Source organism: Eumetopias jubatus, unplaced genomic scaffold, assembly GCF_037043125.1.
Source record: "Eumetopias jubatus isolate StellerSeaLion01/CBP00866 unplaced genomic scaffold, mEumJub1_p1.0 scaffold_9, whole genome shotgun sequence".
Lineage (NCBI taxonomy): Eukaryota > Metazoa > Chordata > Mammalia > Carnivora > Otariidae > Eumetopias > Eumetopias jubatus.
The window spans coordinates 9,094,582-9,114,109 of NW_028274815.1; the positions used below are offsets into that span (position 1 = coordinate 9,094,582).

Here is a 19,528-nt window from a genome sequence, read left to right on the forward strand (position 1 = left end):
TTTAAAACACTAGTAGTCTCATCCTACTCTGAAATGGATGCTTGTACACTTTTCCAGAGATGGCATATTTCTCTGCGTAGATTTCCAGCTTATCAGTGCATCATTGAAATATGTTATGTATCTTGAGTTCCCAAAGAGCTGTGATGGTCTCCCTCCCTTCCAGAGAACTCACAGCCTCTTCCAAAGTCCTGTCTCAGGGTCAGCTTCCCTGGGATGCTGTCTTTGTCCCCTTTAGGTAGAGAAGGTCACCGCCTCTGTGCTCCCTGAGCACTGTTCATCCTTTTATTATTAAATTCTGAAAAGTATGAAATGTACATAGCCCAGAGTAGGCACTTGATAAATGTTGGTGTGATCCCCCTTTGGTCACTGTGTGCACTAGGCAGGGCCCTGCTGCTGGATTCCCTAGCAGACGTCCAGGGTGTTGGCCCTCTGCATCTCACCTTTATGGGGGCTCTGGTTCCAGGTTACAGTCTGGAGCCCCACCACATCCGGCCCTTCCAGCTGGCCGTGGCTCAGAAGCTCCTCTCCCATGTGTGTTCAATTGCGGATTCCAGCACTCAAAATTTGGACTTAGGATCCTTTGAGAAGGTGGACTTTCTGATTTGTATTCCCCCCTCCGAAGTGACCTATCAGCAGACCCTGTTCCGTGTCTGGCATTCAGGTACGGGGCATTTGGGGGGCAGGTTGTGGTGTCTGTGTGGGAGAAGCTTTGATTCCCTTAAATTCAGATTCGGAATTGAAATACCAGTCTTTGCCTCTAAAGTAGGTAGGGCAGGGATTAATACCCCCATTTTATAGATCATGAAACAGATGCTCAGAGATAGCAGGTTGCCCAAGATTTTATAATCCATTAAAGCAAGAACCATGACTTGAATTTCCACTCTCCCCCACTCAGGTCAACAACCCATGTGTTGATATCCTGCTTCAACTTCACGTACTTTCCCTGTGCTTTCAAGGGGACGAAATATGAAATACACAAAGAGTCAGTGTCTTCACTGAAAGGATTTGTTCTAGGGTTCTATAACCCATAGCTCCACGGCCTTCAGGCTGGGAGGTGATTTTGCTGGGGAGGGTGGGGAGGTCACACCGAGCCTAGGATCACCAGCCTCATGAAGCCAGCTTTGCTGTACCCCCTGGGTGGGCCACCGTGCACACACCTTGCTAGGAAACGGGCCCGCCTCTTCGCCCAACTCCTGCACAGACATACGTGTGACCACGGTTGGCATGGGGTCAGCTGCCCCGACTCCCCCACGTCTCACACATCCCAATAGCCTTGGGGCCAGCCAGAATGCTAGCCAGATAGCAGGTGCTCACCAGACGTCTGTTGAGTGAATGAGAAACTAGTGACAAGGGTTTTACTTGTCATGGATTACTCGTGATGTATTTTTACCACGTTACAGGGGTTTTACTGGAGCTTGGCTTGGAAAAGGAGCGCATGACTAAGCAGAGGGTCGAACAGTATGTTTTGAAGCTTGATGCCGAAGCGCAGACGAAATTTAAGTCCTTCCTGCAAAACTCCTTTCAGAACCCACATACGCTCTTTGTCCTAATCCATGACCATGCCCACTGGGATCTCGTGAGGTGAGAGCGGCTTTGGCATATGGCAGGGTTGACGGGTTCCTTCCCTGAATTAATATGTGGATGACACTCAGGCCTGTGGGTACAAGCCTTGAGAAGATGAATGATGTTGGGGTTTTGGCATTTGTAAGCAGATGCCATGGATGTATTCCAGAACCTTAGAGCTGGCGATTTTCTCAGGGGACATCTAGTGGAGCCTCTAAAAGGTGCTATCATGGAAACTAAGGCTCAGGGTCACAGGGCTGGGGTGGGGGCAGGAGGGTGTTAGTACCGAGCCGGTCTAGAACTAGGGCCTCCTTTTCTGTACCCCACCCGGCGACAGGGTGCCCCCTGGTGCGAGGAGGGGATCCTGACTGGAATAACTCCCCTGCTGATGGAGGCCCCATTGGCTTCAGTACCGAGGGTCACAGCTGGTGCCACCCTTGTTTAGGGGCGATTTTATGGACTCCATTCAAATGAATGTAAATCTAGGTGCCTTTTAGATGCTGTCAGGCTCAGAGTCTGGCAGGATTCCTGATTTACCAGGATCTGTCATCTCCCTAGACTGGCCCGGGAGGGGTGAGGAGGGAAGGGAGATCCTGGGTCAGATTGCAGAGGAAGGCTTTGATTTCTCACGGATGCAGAAGCATAGGGCTGGCCAGAACCTCAGAGATCACCTATACGCAGGGCATGCGATATAAGGTCCCTGTGCATGGGCTCGGAGGTATTTGAACGTCCTGAGTTGTATAAAGAGCTATCTTGTGAATCTTCATTTGGGGGGTAGGTTTCTCAGAGTAGCCGCCTGCCAGCCAATAGCCGAAGAGTTTTCTATTCTGCTGGGTGGCTAGGACGGAAGGCTGAGGCCATGGCCTGCAGGGAACGGCTGAGCTGCGCTTGTATCCTGGGCCCCTGGTCTAAAATGCTTCCCCTTCCTGGTCCTGTACCTTTAAATTTAATATGGAATGTACCATTTTATATTCTCTGTGGATCATTTCAGGTCAGAAGGAATTTAGGGGAAAGAATTTAAGGAGACAAGTGCACGCTCAGATGGGGCCAAAGGAGCATTCCTGGGTGAGAAGCCCTGCTCTAGAGGAGTGGGTGGATTGTGTATCCCGAAAGCAGTCCTCTGTAAATACTGTTCCCCTGGCTAGGTTTTTAATAGGCAGCAAAGGTCAGGGGAGTCCCGGACAGGTGCCTGCAGTGTGGTCATTTTTTTTTTTTTCTTAAATTTTCCTCGTCATGGGCAGAGCCAGAAGCCTTGATTTCTTGCACATTTGGGGGTGGGGCTAGTTAGAAATGTATTCAACTGCTTGATCCCTGTGAAATTATAGAGCAGTATTCATCATTCCACTCAGTGTGTCTCCCCCTCTCCCCCCTTTCCTCCCTCAGTAGCACTGTTCATGATCTCTATTCACAAAGTGACCCGGCCGTGGGATTGGTGGACAGATTGCTCAATTGCAGAGAGGTGAAGGAGGCCCCCAACATCGTGACGCTCCACGTGACTTCCTTCCCCTACGCGCTGCAGACACAGCATACCCTCATCAGCCCTTACAACGAGATCCACTGGCCTGCATCCTACAGTAATGTGAGTGCCATGGGGCTGCTAGGTCTGGTGTCCCCATGACCCTTGAGTTGGGAGAAATTCTGTTTAGTAAAAACCCTGATTAACTGGTGTAGTTGGGGGTCAAGAGGGTCTCCTGTTTCTTGGGTCTTTGATGTGACCCAGAGTTAGACTTAAACCCTTCCTGGTCTTTAGGAACTTTCCCAAAAGACGTTAGTTATCTTCCCCATCTGAGGACATGTAATGTTTAGTCTAGAAGCCTTAGAAAGGTTCCTGCTTTTCCCATCCCCACATCTTTAAGCTGCAAGGCTCAAAATCTCCTTTCTCAAATGGAACAAACATCCGTAAAACCTGGTGAGGTTTTGGTTTATCCCCTGCCTTTTCTCATCAAAATAGAAGGCTACAGCTGATAATTTGAGACTTCTGAGACTAATTGGAGAATTCTGGGTGGTTGGAGTCTACTTAATTATACAAGTAACAAGCAAACCTCAAATTCTAGACTTTTCGGGGCTGTCCCAGACTCATCTGAGGGACTTAAAAAGATACTGATGCTTGGCTTCAGTCCAGCAGACGTGGAATCAGTGGTGGTAATACCGAGTGTTTCTGTAGCAGCTCCGTGAGCTAGGGAGGCACTGTTCTGAGTGCTTTATCATATGAACTCCTATAAGGGGCAGAGGCTAGGATGATTTCTGATTTACAAATGGAGAAAATGAGGCAGAGGAGGGTTGAACTAGGAATGTTAGGTCAATGGGAGTGAAATTGATTAGATAAATGCATTTCTTCCTGCTGATTTTAATAGCAAGCTGAACACAAGATGGTTGATTGGCCTATTCCTAAAACTAGCTTAAAATTGTTGGAAAGAAGTCGTTTTAACCAAGAAAGTTGTGGGTTTAAAAAAAAAAAAACAAGGCTGATGTTTTTCTTGGCAGAGACACTAGGGTCAGATGAATGGAAAAGTCTTGACCGATATGGATGCGCCATCCTTTAAGTATAGAGTGCTCTGTGCTCTGGGTCTGCAGAGGGAAGTAATATATAAAATGTCAGCTACAGGACTGCAGTCAGCACAATTTATTTTTTTAAAACTATTTTTTTTTTTTACAGATTTTATTTATTTATTTGACAGAAGAGAGACACAGCGAGAGAGGGAACACAAGCAGGGGGAGAGAGAGAGGGAGAAGCAGGCTTCCCGCGGAGCAGAGAGCCCGATGTGGGGCTCGATCCCAGGACCCTGGGATCATGGCTCGAGCCGAAGGCAGACGCTTAACGACTGAGCCACCCAGGCGCCCCAGCAGCACAATTTATTTTTATTTTTTATTTTTTTTTACAAGATTTTATTTATTAGAGAGTGAGCATGTGCGTGTGTATGCGCATGAGCTGGGTGAGGGGAAGAGGGAGAGAGAAAATCTCAAGCAGGCTCCACGATGAGCATGGAGCCTGACATGGGGCTCGATCTCTTGACCCTGGGATCATGACCTGAGCCGAGATCAAGAGTAGAACACTTAACTGACTTGAGCCATCGAGGCTCCCCACGTCAGCACAGTTTAGATCAAGATGCCTGTGCCGGCCATCTACGTGCCCAGCGTGTGAGTCTCTCCATCCCCGCAAATGCAGTGTTTGTGTGACTGATGTTCTTCTCTGTTTTAGGGGGTGGACTTATATCCTGAGACTAAGAAGTACTTCGGGTTGTCAGAGTTCATTGAGTCCACCCTTTCGGGACACAGCCTCCCTTTGCTCAGATACGACAGTTCCTTTGAGGCCATGGTCACGGCATTAGGAAAAAGGTACATGTCTCTGTTGGAAGTTACTAAAATGCTCAGGAGTCAAGTGTGAGCTGAAGAGTGTGCAGCCAGAGAATTCCAGGAAGGGGGCCACCATCCTCCTTTCTTGGGTGACTCTGTCTGTCCCTCCACTAAAGGGATTCTGGTTTATTTCTTGCCCTGCCTGTGGGGCCAGTGATATCTGTCGTGCTGTTGTTCCAGAATGTTTTAGAGATGGGAATGGGCAGTAATATGTTGGAATGTGGGAGGGTGTGTTTGAGACACGGGGAAGCCAAGTAAATGGGAGGAGGTAAGACACCAAAAGATTTAAAGGAAGTGATAGTGACAATCATAGTTGGCTTCATCCTTTCATGTCCCATGTGTATCATCTGTCGAGTGCTTATTTTGTACTGTTTGCTGTTCCAAGAGCCTGACCATCTCTCTTAGCCAGTTGCTGCTATTATTTCCATTTTGCAAGTAAACTGAGGCTCCCAGAGACCCCCATGACTTCCCGGGCCCCACATCTGGCCAGTGACAGAACTGGCCATGAACCCGGCATCAGCCTGACTCTACAGCTCGCCCTCCGACCCATGTCATAGCAGACCGCTGAGGTAGATTTTAATGTTGCCATTTCTCAGATGAGGAAACCGAGGCCCGGGAGGTTAAGTGATTACCATCATCACCCAGTTCATACGCCATAAAGCCAGGCAAAGTTTACAGACTGGCTACTGCAAAACAGAATGAGTGGTTCTGCCATGGGCTCTGTCACCTTCCCTCATGGCGCCCTGTTCTCTTGTGCCAACGAAGGGATTAAATTAGACGTGGGCTTCTCAAGCTGTGTTCCAAGCTATACTGCTTGGGCTGGATGCAAATATCTCTTAGGCCAAAAGGGGTTCCATGGTCAAATGTGTTTGAGAAACCTTACGTTTAAGGTTTGCTTTTCCACGAGAGTTCTCCGAGCCTTCTGTTGCCACGCATGCCGTCAGTCCCGAGGAGGAGGCTCGAATGTGCGGCATCTCCGGTGTGTGCTCTGGGATCAGTGTTCCCCAGAATGCCCTTTGAGAAGCTAAATCCCTTTCAGTGCGGGGATGCTGGTGGACTTAATCCACTCTTCACCTCACACGTGGGCAGCTGGGCGCTCATACGCTTGCTCAGGGAAGGAGCCCTGCCTCTGCCTCTGCCTCTCTGCCCTGCTCTCCTCACGCAGCAGCTTCTGTTGGGTGCTTGGTGAGCTGTCACTTTGGGCCCAGTACTCGATGTTTATTGCCTAAAACATCCTCATGGCAGCACAGTGGAATAGGTACTGTTATCCCTGTGTGGCAGAGGAAGGAACGGACTTAAGTTCGGTCCCCTGTCCTAGGTCACATGGGGGGTTTGTAGTGAAGCCAGATGTAATTCTTGTCACTTGACTCCAAAATAGTAGAACGACCAAGCCATATGGAGCAAGGTCTCATGGCCAGAAGGCCAGACTGACCGCGGGACCATACCTTCTGGCTTTACACTTAGGAAAACATGAGTTTTAACCTTTGGCAAATCACTGAACCCATCTGAACTTCCGTACCTTCACCTATGAACAAATCTACTTTTCTAGTGGCTTCTCATGAGAGTTTGATGAAATGGGAACATGTGCAGACTCAGGAATAGCTGTGTGCTGGGAGGTCAGGCTCCAGAATCACGTTTCCTGGGTTCAAGTCCTGGGTCTGTCACTTACCAGCTAGGAGACTTTAGGAACGTTTCTCATTCCTCTGCGGGGACAATAATGTCTACCAGACGGGGATGTTATGAGGATTAAGTGAATTAATACATACAAAACATTTTTTTTTAAAGATTTTATTTATTCATTTGAGAGAGAGAGAGGCGGAGAGAGCACAAGCAGGGGGAGAGGCAGAGGCAGAGGGAGAAGCAGGCTCCCTGATGAACTGGTAGCCCGACGTGGGGCTCGATCCCAGGACCCTGGAGATCATGACCTGAGGCCAAAGGCAGACACTTAACCATCCGAGCCACGCAGGCGCCCCTAATACATACGAAACATTAAGAGCATACCTGGTGCACGTTACCTGCTCACGGCAGCTGCAGCCACCACCAACACAGCTTTGTCCCCACCATCACCGCTGTCACCATCCTCACCACTGCCCTCTTCCTTTCTCGCCCCTCTCCCCCTCTGCTGAACCGGGAGTGTTGCGCAGAGATTAAGATTTCCATTTCACTAAGTGAGAATAGGATAGAAAACTCTGGAATGTTGAGTCCTGGAGACTCATAGGACTGCCTAGGAATCATTGAACCCGACCACCCCACCCCGTCTTGTAATTGTGGGAATTGAGGCCCAGAGAGGGGAAGTGATTTGGCCAAGGTCACATATCCTATTTGTGGCAACCTGGATTATAGCCAGGTTTGATGTTCTTTCCACTGTGCCGTGCTGCCTTTCCCAGGAATCCTCTGTCTGGAAATCTCTTGAAACAGGCAGCTTGGACAGAGGGCACTAAAGGTAAGAACACAGTGGTTACTGCCTCTTGCCACCATGTGCATGGCCAGCCTGTTGATTTGCCTTGTGTTGCACACAGACCCTAGCATATGGCTGGGAAGTCCGCTTGCAAGATCACAAACTTACTGAGATTTAGACATTTAACAACTCCCAATTTTATTCCAATATGTTTTCTGTGGAGCTTCCTATAGGGCCAACCACAAAGGCTTAGGGCTAGGCATATTGTTTGGAGCTGGGCTAGTCCCTGCCTCCCACACAGTAGTTCTTTTTTTTTTTTAAACAATAGCTTTAGTGAGGAATAACTGACATTCAGTAAACTGCAGATATTTAAAGTGTTCAATTTGGTGAGTTTTGACATATGTAAACACTGGCAAAACCTTCACCACAATTAAGATAATGAACAAGAGTTTCCTCCTACCCCTTGGTAGTTATTCCTTCCTTTCCCTTTCTCACTGTAGGCTATTTGCATTTTTCTGGTGTTTTATATAAATGAAATTATACAGTATATATCAATAGTTCACTCATTTCTCCAGCGACTGATGATGTTGAGCATCTTTTCATGTGTTTATTTGTCATTTGTATGTCATCTTTGGTGAAGTGTCTCTTGATGAATTGACTCCTTTATCATTATGAAATGACCCAAAGAATATTATTCTTTGTTCTAAAATCTACTTTTTCTGAAATTAATATAGCTACTCCAGCTTTCATTTGATTAGTGTTAGCATAGTTTATAATTTTCCGTATTTTTACTTTTAACCCATTTGTGTCTATATTTAAAGCTGTTTTCCAGCTTATAGTGGGGTCTTATTTATTTATTGCATCTGACAGTCTGTGACTTTTAATTGAGGTGTTTAGACCATTTACATTTAATGTAATTATTGATGTGGTTGTGTTTAAATCTGCCATCTTACAATTTTTCTATTTGTTTCATCTGTTCTGTGGACTCCCTTTTTCTGTCTTCTTTTGGATGAACTGAGCATTTATGATTTCATTCTCTCCACCACTTGCTCATTAGCTGTAACTCATATGTTCTTTTAGGTGTTGCTGTAGACTTTACGGTATATATTTTTAACCTACTTTCTACTTTCGAGTGATATTATACCATTTTGTGGATAAGGATCTTACAATAGTATATCTATTTCTCACCTCACAGGCTCATACATTTTACTTAAATACGTTATAAACTCCACAATAAGTTACTTTTGCTTTAGATAGTCAATTATCTTTTACAGATATTTAAATAATAATAATTTTTAAAAACATATTTTATATTTATGCACATAGTTACTACTTCCAGTGCTCGTCATTTCTTTGTGTGGATTTATCTGGTTTTGTTATCCTTTCTGAAGGACTTTTTTTCAACATCTGTAGGGAAGGTCTGCTGGTGATGCATTCTTTAAGCTTTTGTGTGTCTTTATTTTTACTCATTTTTGAAAGATATTTTCCCTAGGTATAAAATTTAGGTAGTTTTTTCTTTCAGTACATTAAAGATGTTGCTCTACCGTCTTCTGACTTGCACTGTTTCAAACAAAATCTGCCACCATCCTCACCTTTGTTTCTCTCTGTAATGTGCCCTCCCCTCCCAGCTCCTTCCATCCCCTGACCAGGCTGCTTTAAAAAATATTTTAATTTGTTACTGGTTTTAAGCAATTTAAGATAGGATTTGGTATAATTTTCTTCATGTTTCTTGTACTTAAGTTAATTGAATTTTCATTACGTTTGAGGAAAAATTCAGTCATTATTTCTTCAAATATATTTTCTACGTTCTCCTCCTCTCTTTTAGAGTAATCCAATAACACATACATTAAGCTGCTTGAAGTTGTTCCATAACTCTCTGATGCTATAGTCATTGTTTTGTTTCCCTTTGTTTCATTGTAGATAGTTTCTATTGCTATGTTTTCACATTTACTAATCTTTTTTTCCTGCTGTCAGTCATATCCAGTTTGTTTGTTTATATTTTTTTTATAAAAGCAAAGGAGTCTTATATGACAAGAAGAAATTTTTCTCCTAAGAGAAGAAGTTGTCTTCTAAGAAAAGAAGAGAGACAATTTCAGGTAGCACATGCATGAATGTATATTCACATTGATGAATTGATGATAAACACTTACTTGTATTTGTTTATTAATCAGGATTCTACCTTGCAAGTGACAGAAACTCAACTTGAACTACCTTAAGAAAAGGAGAGAAATGTAGTGAGTCATGAAATAAAAGGAGAGGTTGAATAAATAAACCACAGAATGTCAGAGATGCAGCTGGTTTCAGGAGCAACTTAGGTATTAAAACGCTGCTATGACTGTGTTGTCTTGTCTTTGGTACCTCTCTTTGTGTTGGCTGTATTGTATCTCATTGCACTGGCTTTTTCCATGAAAACATCACTCCTCGTTGCTGCTGAGTTACACAGTCTTCAGCTTCTAGAGGGAGACTGATTGTTTTAAACATTGTTTGAAAAATTCCAAGAAAAGATTGATGACCTGTCCTGGGTCAGGTACCCATCCCTGAATGTATCTATTAATGCTGGCAGGGCAGGGCAAGTCCAAAGACCAAGATGGTAGCTTCCTTGGGAATTCAGGGTCCAGTTCATCTTCTCTCTCAGGCTTTTTAGCTTTGATCTCTAGAATTTGAGTCTTTTTTATATTTCCACTTACCATTCTTAATCTTTCCTGTAGTTTCTTAAATGTATGGAATATAGTTACAATAATTGTTTTAATGTTCTTATCTACTAATTCTATCATTTGTGTTATTTCTGAGTCACTTTCTATTGATTGATTTTTCTCCCTCCTTATCATGGGTTTTATTTTCTTCTTTAAATATCTGGTAATTTTTGAGAGGATTCCAGACATTGTAAATTTCACCTTGTTGGGGCTGGATGTATTTGTTTTCCTATGAATCTTCAGCTTTGTTCTGGGATATAGTTAAGTTACTTGGAGATGGTTTAATCCTTTCAGGTCTTGCTTTAAGCTTTGAGCTTTGTTAGACAGGACCAGAGCAGTATTTAGTACAGGGCTGTCCCACTACTAAGGCAAAACCCTCTAAATATTCTATGATGTTCCACGAATTCTGAGGTCTTCCATGCTGGTAATGGGAACAGGAATTATTTTAAACCCTGTGTGACCTTGAGGCATTGTTCCCTTTAATTCTCTTGGATGATTTCTTTCTTGGCCTTGAGTAGTTTCCTCACCTATATGCACTGATCGCTACTCAACTGATGACTTGGGGGACACTGTGTAGCTCTCCTGAGTTCTCTGTTTGTGCACCTTATTCCTCTCTGGTGCTTTCCGCTGTGAACTCTTGCTACTCGATTTCCCTGGACTCCAGTGCCTTTCCTCGTCAGGGAGACCGCTGATGCTCTGCCTGGGTTTCCCTTTCCTGAGCACATTCCAGAAACTTTTTCAAGGAAGAAGCTGGGGGCTCCTCCAATTTTTCCATTTCTAAGGATCACTGTCTTTCACTTCCTGATGCCCAATGTCTTGAAACACTCTTGTTTCATATATTTGTCCAGTTTTTTTGTCATTTCAGATGGATAAATATGGTTCCTGTTCTGACTCTCCTTGTCCTTTGAACAGAGTTGAATGCAGGCACTTCCCACCATATCAGAGATTGGGAGAAAGTATGCTTCCTCCCAAATGACATCCTGCCCTTCTTCATCCCCCTTCATTCCACCTTGCTCAGGGTGACAAGGGGCCACCGCAGTGGGGGCAGTACTGTAGGACAGGGGAGACCATGCGTTTTCCACCCTGCTCTCTTCTTTTCTTCTTGGGCACTATTTGGCCAGTGCTCCAGGGGCAGGGCAAAGCAGTCCTTGGACTGCTGAGTCCCCTTTGTGCCAGAATCTGCAGATCAGTCATGCCTTCCTGAGACAGCAAGCCAGCTCTCCAACTTATAGAATCCATGATGTAGTTGAAATGCTAAGGACAAAGAACGAAGGAAAGGAGGAGAATAGTAGGTAAGAGGAGACCTCAGAAACTCTGTGGAAGGTGACTGATTGCCCTGATAGAACTGTCAGGGTGGCATGGCCATGGTAAGGGGCCAATCTTTGTAGATCAAGAAACTTTTTTATCTTTGCCCCAAAAAGCCACTGTGTCAGGGGATACATTCCAGCGAAATAAACCCACAAGAGCATCATGTGTAAAGCAGATGTCAGTTTGTTCCTACAGAGAAATGTGGTGGCCTCCAGGGCTGGCCTCCAGATCTGTTTCTGATGCGTGGGTCAGAAGAGTGCTTGCAGGGCATGTGGTCTTGGCGGGGTCACCACTTTTGTGTGGAAACACAGATGGTAACAGTTTCTGAAGCCCAAACTGGGGTTCTTGATTTGACTGAGTATGTTCTGATTTGTAATTCATCTGTCAAATCACATCTAGTTACATTTCTGATTACTCATTGTCCTTGAAACAGATGCAGAGACGTGCCTTCAGGATGGTCGCCCTCAATCTGGGGAATGTGATCATTGCGCTTACGTGCTGATCGCTAGTGGTTCTGTTTTCAGTGGGAACTGGGGGCAGATTACTCTACAAATTAAGCTGATGAGAGACAAAACAATCATTTGTTTCATTCACTCCTCTCTTCGTTCATTGCACAAATATTTATTGAGCCGCTACCATGCACCAGGTGCTGGAAAGCAGAGAGAAAACAGCAAACCTATGTGCTTCTTTCCTAGCTGGAAGTAACAGAGCAGTTTTTGATTTGACTTCTAAGGAAGGCTTCCCTTTCAGGTTTGAAACAACCAGCTTCGAAAGGAAACACAACCTGGATGCCCCCAGGGGGTTGCCGTGCCCGCGTCGGGGGGCTGTGTTGGGACCCTCGTTTGCTGGGCGCATGCCCTGCTCCTCCTCCCGGAGCGCTCCGGGCGTCCTGGAGGTGGCCAGCAGCCCGGTCACGGCTCCGTGTCTCTGTTTGTTGCAGGTTCCCCCGCCTGCACAGCGCGGTGATCAGGACCTTTGTTCTCGTGCAGCACTACGCGGCCGCCATGATGGCTGTGAGCGGCCTCTCGCAGATGAAGGACTACACGTCGGTGGAGACGCTGGAGATCACCCAGAACCTCATCAACTCCCCCAAACAGTGCCCCTGCGGCCACGGGCTCATGGTCCTGCTGCGGGTGCCCTGCTCGCCACTCGCGGCCGTGGCCTACGAGCGGCTAGCCCACGTGCGGGCGCGCCTGGCCCTGGAGGAGCACTTCGAGATCATCCTGGGCAACCCCAGCTCTGGCATCACTGTCGGGAAGCACTTCGTGAAGCAGCTCAAGGTGGGCGCTGGGGGCAGGGAGGGGTGGAAGGTGCCTGGGAGAGTAGGGGGGAGGGGTGATGGCGTGGCGATAAACACCTCGGGCCCCCTCCACGCTTGGCCACCCCTCTGGCTGCCTCTCTTGCCCTGTCCCTATCTGCAGTACTAAACTATTTATAAATGTTGCCCCCTCCCCCAATGCATTGTCTTGCTCTTTTTCTTTTTTAAAGATTTTATTTATTTGAGAGAAAGAAAGAGCGAGTGAGCATGAGTAGGGGGAGGGGCGGAGGGAGAAGCAGACTCCCCGCGGAGCAGGGAGCCCGATGCGATGCGGGGGGCTCGCTCCCAGGACCCTGAGACCATGCCCCGAGCCGAAGGAAGACGCTTAACCGACTGAGCCACCCAGGCGCCCCCTGTCTTGCTCTTTTAAACTTCTGGGCTGCAGCGTGCCTTTCATTCTTCCTGGGAGTGCTTTTCTCCTCCTCCTTGGTTTAGCCAGTGGCCTGTAGAACTCAGCTCCTGTCTTTTCCTCTTTCGGGAAGCTGCCCCTCCCTGCCCCCAGGTTCTCCTCCGCACAGGGGGCGGGGCTGGTGCGGTGCTCCCTGCCTGTCCCCTGGCTCTTTCTCCAGGCGGTGGAGGGCGGGGACCACCCCCATAGCCCTCAGGCCCCCCCATACTAGCACAGTGCCTGGCCCCCAGCTTCTCACTGAACCCACAGAGAGGTGAAGGAAAAAGCAGGAGGGTTGCAAAGAATCCTGAGAGAAGAGGTGAGCAGGAGCTATGAGGGAGAGGCGTGGCTGAGAAGGCACAGTAAAAAGGTTAGACACAATTGAGGATATGCACTTTTCTTCCCAAGGATCAGGCAGCAGATATTCCGCAGATGGCTAACACGTGCCGGGCAGTGTGGCTGGGAATGCAGCCGTGAAGCAGACGATGTGCTTATCTGTCCTTTTCACGAAACGCTTTCAGTCACGAGGAGGACACCATCGATCTGTCAGAGCTGGGCTAGTCTGAAAGTAAGGAGTCTCGCCGCCTTATTGCTTTTTAATTATCCGCAGATGTGGCAGAAAATTGAGGACGCGGAGTGGAGGCCTCAGACCTACCTGGAGTTGGAGGGCCTGCCGTGCATCCTGATCTTCAGTGGGATGGATCCTCATGGGGAGTCCTTACCGAGGTGAGGGGAAGGGGCTGTGTGGCCCCGGGGTCTTTGGAGAGCCAGCTGCCTGTACCCACAGCTCTGGGGGGTGGTCGGGCCAGGCTTCCAGTGCCCAGTGGCAGGTGGAGTCTTTATATTCAGAGTCATCATAGAGTTGTGCATTCATCATGACAGTTTTCCAGCCTATGGCAGTGAAACGTGTCTTGAGGTCTGGGCAGCATTCCATAATTCTCAGATAGGCACCATTTGGGCTCACGGGGGGTGGGATGGCTGTGGCTGGGCCCGGTGGGTGGAGGTCTTCCCGCTGGGGTGAGGGTTTGATGCCTCCCTCAGTTTCTCCCGTGAGGATCACCATGTATGTGCATTGGGGATGGCTGTTCTGTGTAGGAAAGTATCTGATCATCTTGGGGGTCAAGGCTCCACTTCTGGTATCTCGCTGCTGGGAGAGCGGGGCCCTCCCGGTGTAGGAGGTGTTCTGGGAAGTGGGGAGGCAGCTGATGCCCCTTAGGAAGAGCTCGTTTCCGCACACACAGCTGACTGTCTCAAAGGCTGTGTTCCTTTGGAGACCACAGCCACGGAGAAGTGACCTTCTGTCCTGAGTGTCTACCTGTCCGTGTGACAGCCTAGCGACCCCAGGAGACACTGAGGGGGCTTGTGTCTCCTGGGGTCGCTAGGCTGTCACACGGACAGGTAGACACTCAGGACAGAAGGTCACTGGGCCTCCAGTAAGGCAGCTGCTTGAATGGGTGGCAACAGGTTGGCTCCTAAAGATTTACTTAATACCATGGAGAAGAGCAGGTGGCCATGCACATCTTTCCGGGTATAACGAAAGAGTAAGAACTGACATTTATCGGGTTCCTGTCATGTGCTGGCACTGTACTGGATTCTTCTCATGTGCTGTATTTCATTTTACTCTCACTGCTCTCACCCTGGGGGAAGGTAATATTTCAGTGTCCCCTTTGAGCAGTGAAGAAATGGGACTTACACAGATTAAGCCTGGTGGACCATGGACTCTAGGCTGCCCAACTCCAAAGCCGGGGATCCTTCCCCTGGGCGACCCCACACTTACACGAGGACTACTGCACACGGCGTCCTCGCAGGCCGGGTAAAGGTGACTTGATTGTCACCCTGTCCGTAGCATCTAGCACAGTCCTGGCACATTTTAAGTGCTGGTTGAATAATTAAATGTCCACTGACTGCATATAGTCTTCAAACAGTGCACGTAGATGGCTATTAATATTAATTCTCATCTTTTAGATGAAAATCTGAGCCTGCAAGAGGTTGCCCAGCTCTGGCCCTAAGAAGTAGCAGAGTTGGGGTTCAAGTCTGCTTTTCTTCTGGCCTGAAAATGCTCTCTCAATGACATGCAGGACAGGGCTGAATCCATAGCAGGTGCCCCAGGAGACTTACTGTTAAACTGACTTGGTTGCCAAGGGCTCACTGTACTGCGATCTACTTTTCCGTTTGCACAAGACCTAGGGCCCTAAAGAGGTGGCAGGGGGCTGGTCCCGATCCCCATTCCCCCCAGCGCTGGGAGTGATGCCTCATTGTAGAAGACACTCAGTAGCTACCTTCTCGATCCCTCCAGGTCTCTGAGGTACTGCGACCTGCGTCTGATAAACTCCTCCTGCTTGGTGAGAACAGCCCTGGAACAGGAGCTGGGCCTGGCTGCTTACTTCGTGAGCAATGAGGTTCCTTTGGAGAAGGGGGCCCGGCACGAGCCCTTAGAGAGCGACGCGGAAAAGCTGAGCAGCACAGACAATGAGGATGAGGAGCCGGTGACGGAAGGTGAGGGGTGGCAGGTCCACCTCGCCTGCTCATCTTGGGGGCAGCCTGCCCTTGTGTGGCCCTGGGGCCCGTCTCATGGGCAGCAGCTCCGATGAGCGCTATCTAGATATGTCTTTGCAGGAGATGGCACATCCCTGGTGGCATTCAGATTTTGCCCCCCCCCTCCCCGTTTTGGTGGTATGAGAAAATGGAAATCCCGATTGGTTCTTCCTAGCTCTAGAATTCTTAGAGAATAGGAAGGAAAGTTGCGATTTCTCAGGACTCCATTTCCTACTCTGTTTTGACTAGTCAGTGGCTTTACTGCCCCATATAAGCTTTGCTCGCGTATTTCCTCTGTGTGAACCAACAGGTTGGGTTTATTATGGAGATTGATGAGAAAAGGCCAGTTTCATTCCAAGACATGAAAACCCAACACTATATTTTAATAGGACACATAAATCAGAGCAATGCAAGGCATCTGACTGTTGTCAACAGTGCAGCAAGAATAAAGACAAAGCTGTTTATAAAAACATGGGAAGCGTTTGTGGGGTGTGATGCAGGGTTGGAAGACCCGGTTTCTCTTCCTGCTGCATCTGCTGGCTGTGTGACTTGCGACACGTCGTGCTTCCTTTACTGGCCTCAGATTGCTCACCTGTAAGACAGACGGAAAGGCCCCCGGGACAGACTCTGCTGGAGCTGTAGTGACCTTGCACAAACGTCATTGTGACCCTGACATTAAGATGCCTCAATCTCCCTGTTGCCCGTGGGATGAATCCGCATTCCTGGCATTTTACAGCCTACCTCTCTAGTCTCACTGCTTCTCACACCGTACCCCATGCTGTTAGTCATATTCAGCTCATCGGGCTTCCCTGGCTGTGCTCTGCTCTTATCACCTCTGGGCCACACGGAGGCTCTCCCGTGGCTTCGAGCTCCCCCTCCTTTGTGCTTCACTTAGAAACCCCTGCTGGCCCTTCAGGGCTCAGGTCGGGTCACTCCTTCCAGAAAGTCACCTGCTCTTGCCTTTCTGTGCCTGGCGGGAGCCTGGCCTTCAGGCTCCCAGGTCTCTCTCTGCGCTCCTTACACCTGTAGCTGTGGCTCGTGAGAAGGAGCCCCCATGAGCCATGAATGCCTGATTGGCCTGTGTCACCTCCCATCTGTCTCCTCGGGGCTCTGTCAGAGGCAGACGCCTGCAAGATGGTAGCTGGGTGGGTGGATGGATGGATGCATGGATGCATGGATGGATGGATGCATGGATGGATGGATGGATGGATGCATGGATGGATGGATGGATGGATGCATGGATGGATGGATGGATGGATGGATGGATGCATGGATGGATGGATGGATGCATGGATGGGTGGATGGATGCATGGATGATGGATGGATGGATGCATGGATAGATGGATGCGTGGACGGATGGATGAATGCATGGATGGATGGATGCTAGGTATGAACACACTTTGCAAACTCTGAAGTGCTGGGTGAACATACGAGATGATTATGAGGCATTTTCAGCATGTGTGTCTTGAAACAGGCTCCACTTCGGAGAAGAGGAGCCCGGTGAAGAGGGAGAGGTCCTGCTCCCACGATTCGGTGTCTTCGTCCCTCTCCTCTAAAGCATCCAGTAAGTCTCCAGGTGGGAAACAGTGCACATCTGGATGTTTCTTTTGAGATTTCAGAGAATGAAAAGAGATCTTTATTGAGATCTTTGAAGAATCTTTGAATCTTTGAAGAACTGGAGCTTCTTAGAGGTTGTGATTCTGGATTGGGGTCTGGGACATGAGGAGTTTGGGCAGGACCTCAGAATTCCTGGGAGAAGATCATGGACCCTGTCTCCCTCGGTGGCCTGTGCTGGGCAGTGTCCCCTTGCTGTGTCCCAGGCAGGTGTTGGTTTAGGGAATCATTGTGCCTTGGGGGAGGAGAGGGGCTGGGGTCAGGTGTTCTTATTGAGTCTAAAGGCAGAGAGAAGTGGACACCGATTCCCTGGGGGAAAAGCAACAAAAGGTAGCAGGTGGTCCCTGAGCCCCAGACCCAGACTGCAGGGAAATGTGGGTAAAATGCCCAGTCTCTGCCTAAGGGATGCTTGGTGTCTGGGAGCAGTCAGGACTGGCCCACATGAAACAGCACTGCGGTCTTCCTGTGCAGCCATTACCGAGAACCGACTTGGTATCTGAGTCGGGCAGAAAGATAGATGAGCTACAGACCCGCTCTCAGGGAGTTCATGGTTCCTCGTCAGCCGTGTGATAGCGTGACAGGGGCCGCGTTGCTGTTTACGCACACGCACACATGACGTGGGACAGTTCCGTGGATGGAGAGGTAATTTTGCCTCCGGTGGGGGCAGGTTTAGGGGTAGGGTGTGGTCCCTGCAGGGGAGTGGGCCAGGTCGCCACAGCCCTGCGGTCCTTCAGAGGAGGGCCTTTGGGTCTCGGAGGAGAAGATACTCAGGATGGAGGAGGCTCGGGCTGTGGAGGGGCATGTGGTGCTTGGGCACAGGGCGTGGTGGTCACCTGGCTGTGGAGGTCAGAGCACACCGGGGGATTTGGTTTCCTGTCTTCTGCCCCGTCCTCATGAAGCCCACGGGTGACAGTGAGCTAGGCTGAGGTGGGGGGGTCTCCCTCACAGTTGTGCCCAGAGGGAGTCAGAACGAGGCCACCTTCACATCAGCCGGCAGCTCTGCGGCAGAAGGGAGACCTAGTCCTCGGCTCGGGGCAGTCAGAAAAGCCAAATGCTGTAGCCTCTGGTGTCCTCTGCCCCAAACAATATAGGGAGCTGGCAAATGGGTGAGTGAATGAATCTGTGCTATTCAGAATAGAGAGGAATGGTGCTTTGTTCTTCCCCAGTCCTGGTGGGACAGCTTTCTAGAAGGTTCTGGGGACACACTGGTCTGTGCAGTGTCTTCAGGAGTAGAATGTCTAGGCTATGAGCCAGGCTCTGTCCTTCTGGAGTTCTTCAGTTAGGTGAGGTGACTTTGTTAGCCAGGACTCCTCAGAAGAAGGTCCTGAGGTCTTAGGGGTCTCTGACCAGATGCTTCTCATGGCCTTGGCTGCCATACATTTCAGAGATGAGGGAATGGAGGCCCAGGGAGGTGAGACTTGGCCACGGCCACCCGAGTCAGGGTGGAGACCTAGGTGAGGGTGGGTCTCATCTTTATAGACTGACAGTTTCCCTGGATTCAACTGGGGACAGACCAACTGAGGTCTGGGGGTGGATGGAGAGAAACGTCCGTGTGGGTGTCTGTCCTCAGGGTCCTACCGGGCTGGGCCTCACTACCTAGGGAAGCGGATGAAGACATTGGGGTTCCCTCGGTCTACTTTTGGAATCTTGTGCCTCTTTGATGTCCTTCAGGCCCATCTGTTCCCCTTGTCCCAGGCCAGTGCCCCGATCCCTCACAGCCTCCCCGTATGTGCTCTTCGGGCTAGTCCATTGACACTGAGCCAGTCGCTTCAGGTGCCTTGCCCGAGCGCGAGGTATCTCAGCAGGAGTCTCCAGCGGAGGGGGACTGGCCAGTGCTGCATTTCCTCCTTCCGTGAGCTGTCTGGAAGGGTGCTAGATGCAGGCCATAGAGCCGAGTGGTAGGGCCCTTGCTGGGGAGCTCGGATCCAGAGGGGAGGTTGCCTGAGCGGCGTGGTGCGTGGGGTGCAGGCTGGGCTAAGTGCTGCAGGGTGGCGGGAAGGCCTTTCTGAGGCAGGCCTCCCTGGGTCTGTCTTCTGTCCCCACCGTCTCTTGGGAAAGGACAGAGTTAAGACAACGATGCAGTATCCCATCTGCCCTGCTTTCTGCGGGCCCGAGGTCTGCAAGGGCTGCTGTGAGCTGCCACGCGAGCCCTGGTGCGTAAGGCTGGGATGATATGAGAGAGCAGGGTGCTGCCCGGTGTGTGGCCACACTTCCCGAGGCCTCAACGTGGTGCACGTGGGGGAGGGGCGGAAGGAAGTCTGGGTTCGGCTGGCCGCTCTGCGTTTCCTCCCCGGATCCTTTGAAAAGCTAGATAATTCCAGCGTTTGGTTAAAGCCTCCTGAGTTCTGAGTCCCGTG

General features: G+C 49.2%; 1 protein-coding gene across 4 annotated transcripts in view; it reads left to right on the top strand.

The window, feature by feature from the left end:
* Nucleotides 1-19,528, top strand: part of GREB1 (growth regulating estrogen receptor binding 1) — a 71,935-nt gene that overhangs the window by 30,092 nt on the left and 22,315 nt on the right. For 2 of the 4 annotated variants that reach the window (XM_088026162.1, XM_028099472.2), the window contains exons 13-20: nucleotides 464-661; nucleotides 1,401-1,581; nucleotides 2,947-3,142; nucleotides 4,763-4,899; nucleotides 12,257-12,596; nucleotides 13,633-13,748; nucleotides 15,319-15,518; nucleotides 17,032-17,121. In XM_088026162.1, coding sequence (XP_087882288.1) covers nucleotides 464-661; nucleotides 1,401-1,581; nucleotides 2,947-3,142; nucleotides 4,763-4,899; nucleotides 12,257-12,596; nucleotides 13,633-13,748; nucleotides 15,319-15,518; nucleotides 17,032-17,121 — 1,458 coding nt within the window. Of the gene's footprint in view, nucleotides 1-463; nucleotides 662-1,400; nucleotides 1,582-2,946; nucleotides 3,143-4,762; nucleotides 4,900-12,256; nucleotides 12,597-13,632; nucleotides 13,749-15,318; nucleotides 15,533-17,012; nucleotides 17,134-19,528 lie in introns of all 4 variants that reach the window. The other 2 variants (XM_088026161.1, XM_028099471.2) reach the window with 2 other exon arrangements.